Here is an 8,308-nt window from a genome sequence, read left to right as displayed (position 1 = left end):
AATAATAAAATCTCTAAACTTTGTGCAAAACTCAGGAAAAATCATTAAATTTGCACACTAATTTGCAACTTTTTATTCAGATTTTCTAGAAAAATCGTAAGTATGCAGTTTTATAGCCCATTCAATTTTAGTATAACAAAGTGCAAGTTTGAAGTCGCTACAAAATCGCATTGATTTTTGGTAATATTTTTTCACGCAAGTTCTTCCATACAAAGTAATTCGACAATTATTTTTTTTATGGAAAAAATGAGCAACACCTTCCACTAAAAAAAATGCCAAAAATCAACGCGATTTTCTAGCAACTTTAAACTTGCACTTTGTTATACTAAATTTGAATGGGCTATAAAACTGCATACTTAGGATTTTTCTAGAAAATCTGAATAAAAAGTTGCAAATTGGTGTGCAAATTTAATGATTTTTCCTGAGTTTTGCACAAAGTTTAGAGTTTTTATTATTGCGTTTTCTGGTGTAGAATGAACTATATTTTTATAAAAAAATATCTAAAATAAATTAGAATAAAAACCTTTGCATATATGGCGAAAAATTCACTGTGCCAATACTTTTGTTCGTCACTGTATATTTTTCAGAAAAAATTCAATGTTCAGATTTATTTTCAAACCTACTTGAGAAAACGGCCTTTAGCTTTTTTGTTTGGTAGGTGGCATTTTGTATACACAAAGAGTTTACTAAAAAATTTAGAAACAACACTTTTAAACTTAAGGTACGTGGTATCGATGTCTAAACTATAAGCTTTCGTTTCAATTGAAGTTAGGCTGATATAATCTTCATCGAAATATTAAAAAAAAAAATAATATATGTAAATTTGTGATTGGTGGGACAGGTCCTTGTGACTGGTGTAAAATTATTATGTATGAAATAAAAGTTTCCACAGACAAAATTTGCTGTTTCTTTTAATTTTTTTCAACAGGTTAACGAAATGTAATAATTTAAAGGACATTTTAAAATTGATGTCGTTTTCCTCTTTTGATCCATTGACCCATTTCATTTTTTTATTTTATTTGATTTAAAAAACAATTTTCAAATTATAAGATTTTTCTCTCGGAACCTAAAGCTGCTAAATATGTACATATGTATTTGTATGTATGTATGAATGGGTAGCCATTTCAGTCGTAAAATGTGTGCTATATACATAGCTCATAATCTTGACATTGATATCAGTTGCTCGACATTTTGATCTTTTTAGCATTTTATGACGTAGCAATTTTTTTTTTTTTTTATTCTTTTTTTTTATTCTATTTTTTTTTGTATCTATATACTCATTTTATCATATTCTGGCATCGTTTCGAAGATAGGTTTTAGGAATGCTGTTACTTATTCCAAGTTTTTTGATGCAGAAATGTTCCTAGAGCGTCTAAATGCATTTTTGTAGCAAAAATACAATTAAAAAAAAAAATCCGCTTAAGTTTTTTTGCGGTTAGGGCTCGACCCGAAGCAGTTTTCCGTGCTTTTATAACAATTTTCAATAACCGATCCGAGTGGATCCGAGTTTTTTAGTCAGTGATACCGGATTTTTTAAGACAAAAAAAAAATATAAAAAATAAAAAACAAAAAATTTACACTATTTTTCGTAATTTTCAATGCGTAAAATAAGGCCTTTTTCGAACTTTTTAGAGTACGCGTAAAACAAATATAAATCAAAATTTTTACAATTAAAAAAATATATGTACATATTTTTATATTATTACCTTCCAAATCTGTTGGCCACTTTGGCTCCCGTTAGCGATCCTATCGCGCCGCCCACAAGAAAAATTGAAACAATCGTCGACCACAAAATATTGATGCCCGTCTCAGTCAGGTGCCAGTCATAACGTTCTATCAGCGTTTGATTACACCAACTTCGCATAAACTACGTACAAATAAATAGCACATAAAAAATATCTGTATCTAAAAATCTGCGAAAAAATAATGAGTGGCGACGCTACACACCTCAGCAGGACTATTCATTACACCAACAAAGTAACCACTCGGCACAGCCGCACCGATTGTCGATCCAAAAGCAACAAAGGCGAGTTGTTTCGTCCATCGTCCTTCCTAAAATGGCAAGGACAATGAAGATTGAAGAGTGCAATTGCAATAGTAAACAATACGCCACACTTGCTTGCCCCGTACATTGCGCAAACTTTTGTGGACTAATTCTTGTTCTTCATGCTGCTTCAAGGCCGGCAAACTCTCTTGCGATGCCTTCTTGTAGATCTCCGGTACCTCACACTGTGACGCCTCCATTTCGTTTGACTTTGTTCACATAATCAACAATGGTTTTTAATATATATAAAGCAATTTAGATGCTACCAGTGTTTTTTTTTTATCTATGCGAGCACCTCTGGATATGTACATACATATTTTATAAATGAAATCGGCGTTAGATTAGCTCCTGTTTAATATCTGAGATGAATGTATGTATGTATGTAGGGAAGCATGTACTTCAAAGATAACGTCGAATGTAATTATGTAGTTGTGAAAGTTAGATGCCATTGAAATAAGCGTTTCGCTATTAATTCATACTAAATTGATAAGCTGATGTGGTTGAGTGAAGTGCAAATTTGGTTTGGCGGCTAGGTATCCGGAGGGTAAGGCAATAAACAAAGCAAATATCTATTTGTTGAGTAAATAAAAGAATTATGTGACATTTATATTTACGTGGGGTGATCCACGATAAACAGAAGAAAAGTCAAAATCTCATTTAACTGAAACCGTACCAAATATGCTTTGTCATCTAATTTTGGAGCCCGTGCTATCTCGCAAAGTTCTCAGGCAAGACAATGTTTTTTTTTTTTCAGAGGAGGAAGCAACGAATGCCTGAGCGCAAGTACCGCCATTGTGAGACTCTAGCCCAATAAACCTCCTACCGTCGATGTACCGATCCCGCAAGTACCACTGTTATGTATTTCACGTGGAGGGGTAGGGGACAGTTTGAGCAGGAAGCTTTAAGTCCGTTACCCCTCATATGATTCCACCCACCTGTTGTTGGTTTCGTATTAAACCTACCCACCCCATTGGTCCGAGCCGAGTAGCTCCCGGAGACTCCCGTGTGCATCACTGGTCTAAATGCATCCATCCAGATTTTAACTCCATATAAGAGTATTCGGGATACCATCGGGCTCTGGAGTTTTTAGAGTTAGGTTTATGCCTTCTCTAAGGATCTCATCAGTGGTTACTGAAGGGATACCAATGTAAGCACGCTCCGTGGTCTTACGAACATGTGCACAATACCCTGAACAGCCCTGATATATTTTTATGTTTTTTTTCTTTTTCTTTAACTCTATCAAACGGGACAAAAAAACACGACCTGTAGATAAATGTTCCCAACGTGAACTTTCAACTTCGTCTCTAAATGAAATGTCAAAATTGGGCTCTCTCTTTATCACTCGCAGCCTCCTAGTGCCCAGTTTCTGACGGTCGCCGATGGTGAGAGTGCTATAACTAGTTGCGGACCAAGCAAGACCTGCTCTAAAAAGCATAGTCCGCCGTATAAGCTGAGGCAAACCTACATTCTTAGAAGTAGAACGGTAAGCTTTGAGTAGGCAAAAGAGTTCCAATAGTTAGACATTAAACTGAAGTCCAAGGGATTTCATATGACAGAATTCAACGTTTTCTCCCTGAGAAACTTTGTATGAAAATGTTGCCGGTTGAAATTACTGCGACTGGATGATTTGGCCTACAACGTCTTCTCTTTTCCCGCAGGGCTCTAGGAAGTATTTCATGTTCAAGAAACTCTTGAAATGATATAAACACTAAATGTAGTTAAGACTTCTATTTATTTGATTTGTTAAACCATGTTTCATGTATTTTCATCAATTACTACTACTTTTTGTCACCCCTCGTGAATAAGTACTTTTGTATATTAAGATGCATCACTCCATAAAAAAAATCGTTACTGTTTTCCATTCAAATTGTAAAATTTATTCGGCCTTATTGCGAATTTCATGTGAGCAAATATTCCCAAAAATTATAAAGCAAAACAAAAACAATTTTTCCCAATTTGTTTTTGTTTTGCATGTTAAATTATGTTATGGGAGCGATTTATTCACATGTAGTTGGCAATATGGCTGATTATATTTAAAGATTTTCGCCAAAATAATTCGAAAAAATATTAAGATTTACGTGAGCTAGGCACATTTGCAAATACCTGCAAAAACGAGTTTTTTTTTATTAATAAAATTAGTTTTTAAATATATTATTTGCAGAAAATTCACTCAAATGATAGAAGAGTTTAAGCTTAAAAGAGGTCTGCATACAAATATTTAAAAGTTTTATCAATTGCAGGTATTTTCAAATCGGTCTAGCTCACAGCAAATCTTAATATTTTTCCGAAATATTTTGGCGAAAGTCTTAAAATATCAAACATTTTATAATTCAGGTGGAAAATCCGCAACATAATTTAGTGAGCCGCCCTAATGTATATGTGTATGTACCAGACATCTGCAGCGGGTGCATGATTTTCGTGTACACTCGATCATCTAACAAAACCCGTTTTGCATCGTTCTCTGTATACGAGCAGAAGTATTGTTCGTTATCGACTGAGCTCAAGACGAACATGTTGGCCACAACACCCGATTGCTTTTCATACATACTTGATTGGGTTCGGGTGCTTTGCAGCTCAATATACCCGGGTGTTCGAGTTTCAACCCGAGTGTGCACAAAATTTTCTTGATTGGCTTATGACGTTTTTGTTTCTACAAAAAATGTTGCCTTCTCATCGCGGTGTTCTTAGTTTTTGTGCGTAGAGGGTAAAGAGAAGGTTGAATTTTTCGGTAGTTTGTTTAAGTGTACATTTAACCATTTCTTATATTTTTGCTCATACAAAATGCGGCATCACGACGCCTACATCCATTTAGGTATAAATGTGTGTAGATCGGCAATGCCCAAGCCCTATACACTCGGTGCACATTTATTTTTTGTAAAAGTACTTATGTACCTACATAGTTTTAGGCTGTGTTCTAATATATACACACACAGCTTTCCACGCGAAACTATACGAAATAGATGCAAAAACATTTTTGTCTACTTCGCTTCTAATTTTTTCATTGCGTATGCACAAGCACAAAGCAACAACATTTTCGTATGCTTTGTGGGAACATATTGGCGCCAGTTACCTTCAGCGTAAATTTCTTTGTTGTCCTGCATTTTATCGCAATGTTCGGGTGTCCGTTTCATTGTTACACAAATTTTCGGGTTAGCTGCGGGTGTCCGAGTGTGGTGTTCGCTTGTGCTCAATTTATAGCGAGGGTGATCGAACAGACTCGTTCGTAACCAAAGCAGCTGTCGGGTATGCATCTCGATCGAACACATAGTAGCCGAGTGTGGCGTTCGCTTGTGCTTGATTTTTAGTGAGTGTGATCAAAAAGGCTCGATCATACTCAAAGCTGTTCTCTGGTATGTACCTATTTAAGTATAAAAATTTTTTTTTTTCTGGATAAAAATACGTTCTTATTTAGAAATATGAGTGGAATTTCACGACGAAATGTATTCTGATGTGATAATTAAAGAAATTACTACTGAAAATAATTTTGATATTTAAATACAGATTTAATTTGTTTCACATATCTCAAGAATTGTATTTCTTTTTACTCACACTCGTCTGCCATGGCCGGGAGGGAGGCTACTACTCACGTGCCGGTTGATAACACTACGCTGGGGGAAAAAAAGTAAAAGAAAAATGTTTTTCTATTTAAGCATTAGCGATAAAACATATGTATGTATTTTGTAGATTACACCGCGTATTGTGGGATAAGCTCAGCCCAACTGCTTGCGCACATTCTACTTACTTTTCTACTTTTATTATACTTTTTATACTTATTCAGTGCAACATTAGATTGGAAGCTCAAGTGGAAAACCTGTGCGGGTCGAACTGAAGGTAAATCGACTACAGAAAGTTTTCGGACAGTGTCGGAGAGCATTTGGTTGCCTGGGTGTAGTGCTTCCTAGCAGCTGTCTAGGATTCAAGTAGAGGGCTTTTACGTTATTTTGTTGCACTTCTCAGTTTTCATGGCGACAGAAGCTTTTTCTATAAAATCACCACATTTTTTCAGTTGGTATAGATATTACAAATAGCAAAAGAAAAAAAACTGAAAAAGTGCCCCGTTTTCCACGATGAAATTTCAAAGAGGGCTATCCAGTGTCACTGCTTCGGTTTGATCTAAGCAGGCTCCTGCCTTCGCCAATTTATTAGCCTAGGGAAATGCTTGTATCCCTCCCCAATCGTAGAGACAGATCAAAACCTAGTTCATCACACTAGACACCGTTAGCCATCTTGGATCCGTTGATGTATAGAGAGTTAGCCTGTCTTTCAATCACTCACTCTCTTCTCCATTCTTTTCTGATTGCAAAAGCACTTGCACGTTACAGCCGAATGTCTAGCATATAATCTGTCTTCCCTCCTCATGCATTTCATTAATGATCAACCTATCTCGGAAGTGCCTAATCTCTGAGTCTGACCATCGATTTCATAGCCACTTCTTTCATATGAAGATCGATAGGGAGCAGGTTGATGATAGTATTTAGCGCTTCCATCGAGTAGCATCTTAGTACACCTGTTACCCCTGCGCCTACTGCTGTCTATATCCGGGCTACCATACCAGAGCGCCGTATGTCAATGTTGATCTAATGATAGCGGCATATGTATGTGAATTCACATCACAAGTTTAGGTTTAGCCCCCAGATTCTCTTGCAAGTCTTTTCCGATTTCGTTTGCTATCCATACCCATAAAAAATCATCATCAAAAAAAAATTATAGGAGTCTAAAATACCAACTCACTTAGACCCTGCAGGCCCATCGTGAGACCACTGTGAAACACAGAAATTTCATTGATTGATGAAACCATTTCGAGGCTATTTAGTATGAAGCATAGGATTGGTTTTATTCCTACACCGGATAGTTCCGTGAGAGAGCTAAAGAATTGTTTATCTAAAAAGCCTGCTCTGCTCTTAGCTAAAGCTGGACAACTGCAGAAGAAATGTTCGACTATTTCTATTTAAAGCTGTTATAAGTGTCTTCATGTAATCATGACCTACTGGCTTCTGGAATATTATTTCTAATCATTAATTTACCCATGCCAGGTATCCCTATCTGTTATATATAACACAGTGGGAGGTTGTTACCTTTCCTGAGGAGGCTTGGAGATATGTATAGAAGTTCAACAATAGCGGGGAGAGGACAACACACTGTGGTTCCCCTAGCTTAATTTTTCTTGGTTTTGATGTTTGATCTCGAAAGGTTACTGACGACTGCCGAGCATTCATATAATTCGCCGACCTACGTTTGAGTCCCTGTGGAAGAGAGGAAGTCTCGATGTCTTCTAGTAGCGTGGAATTACATACAGTGTCAAACGCCATTGATTAAGCCAACGCCATTAAGATTGTTCTCTAACAGGGGCGGTTATGGTTTAGACCACGAGTCTTATCGCGTTAAGTGCTGTGGTGGTCGCTAAGCACTTTACGGGGGTAGCGAGGCATCTGTGTTTTCGAGACGGAGGAGGAGATAAGACTGCCCTTTGTTAGCCGGATTCCCCGGTTTCAGGAAGAGGACTACTTCCTGATTTCTAAACGACAGCAATGATGGGAGTGGCAATTGCCCTGCTACTCCTGCCGAACCTAAAATTTCGCGCCAATGACTTTGGAGGCTTTCGCCTCTTGTGTGAGCTTCGTGTTAGATGAGCTGGTTACCGTAAGCCACACGGCGTGTGGGCAGGTGATACCGTATAGCTTGAGCAACAGGAAGCCACAAAATTTGTAGTCCACTGCCTGTGATCCGTTAGAACAGAAGTGAAGTTCAGGCAAACGCAGCGGAAGTAGATTTCTGGTCCGGTGTTAGGCTCTTTGCCCGCCCGGAAAAGGACGCTCCATCTGATTAACCCGCCTATGATAGCACGGCTTTTCCGTTGCTCAAATTGTGTTTAGAAAATCAACTTGGCATTTTTCTGCATTTTTACAACGCTTTTATCAATTGCAATGTTGTGCGTCCAGGAACTTTCAATGTTGTGGATCCAGAAACTTTCAATGTTGTGTGTCCGACACCAAAGCAAAGCTTTGAAAAGTTCCTATAAAAAAGCATAGTGCATAGGGCGACAGCTGTAGTGAATAGGGCGAGGTAGATGACATCTAGATGTCGCCCTATGTACTACGTTTGCTACAGCGGAAATAGACGACACGCCATTTCTTTAAATAAAATTAATTGGTGCTCGTTTGTATGTTCATACATATGTAAATGCATGTGTGTGCACCTTTCTATTAATATCGTTGAATTATTTTAATATCTATTGCAAAATTTTATTCAGACAGGACCAAAAAG

The 8,308-nt window shown here is 37.2% G+C and overlaps 2 protein-coding genes across 3 annotated transcripts in view; one reads left to right on the top strand and one right to left on the bottom strand.

The window, feature by feature from the left end:
* Positions 1-3,939, bottom strand: part of LOC108363947 (solute carrier family 2, facilitated glucose transporter member 1-like) — a 9,798-nt gene extending 5,859 nt beyond the window's left edge. Inside the window, exons 1-3 of the mRNA XM_017617486.1 lie at positions 2,131-3,939; positions 1,948-2,052; positions 1,707-1,867 (exon numbers count right to left, since the gene is read on the bottom strand). Coding sequence (XP_017472975.1) covers positions 1,707-1,867; positions 1,948-2,052; positions 2,131-2,244 — 380 coding nt within the window. The 5' untranslated portion in view covers positions 2,245-3,939. The remainder of the gene's footprint in view (positions 1-1,706; positions 1,868-1,947; positions 2,053-2,130) is intronic.
* Positions 1-8,308, top strand: part of Pms2 (mismatch repair endonuclease PMS2) — an 18,748-nt gene that overhangs the window by 9,113 nt on the left and 1,327 nt on the right. Inside the window, exon 8 of one of the 2 annotated variants that reach the window (XM_017617468.1) lies at positions 5,823-5,875. The exons of the other annotated variant lie outside the window; for it this stretch is intronic. Within the exon in view, the coding sequence (XP_017472957.1) occupies positions 5,823-5,873 (51 nt within the window). The 3' untranslated portion in view covers positions 5,874-5,875. The remainder of the gene's footprint in view (positions 1-5,822; positions 5,876-8,308) is intronic. 2 annotated transcript variants of the gene reach the window in all.

The sequence above is a fragment of the Rhagoletis zephyria genome, unplaced genomic scaffold, assembly GCF_001687245.7.
Source record: "Rhagoletis zephyria isolate East Lansing unplaced genomic scaffold, Rhagoletis_zephyria_1.1 Rzeph_scaffold_00029, whole genome shotgun sequence".
In the NCBI taxonomy this organism is placed as follows: domain Eukaryota; kingdom Metazoa; phylum Arthropoda; class Insecta; order Diptera; family Tephritidae; genus Rhagoletis; species Rhagoletis zephyria.
This window is presented reverse-complemented; position numbering and strand designations above follow the sequence as displayed.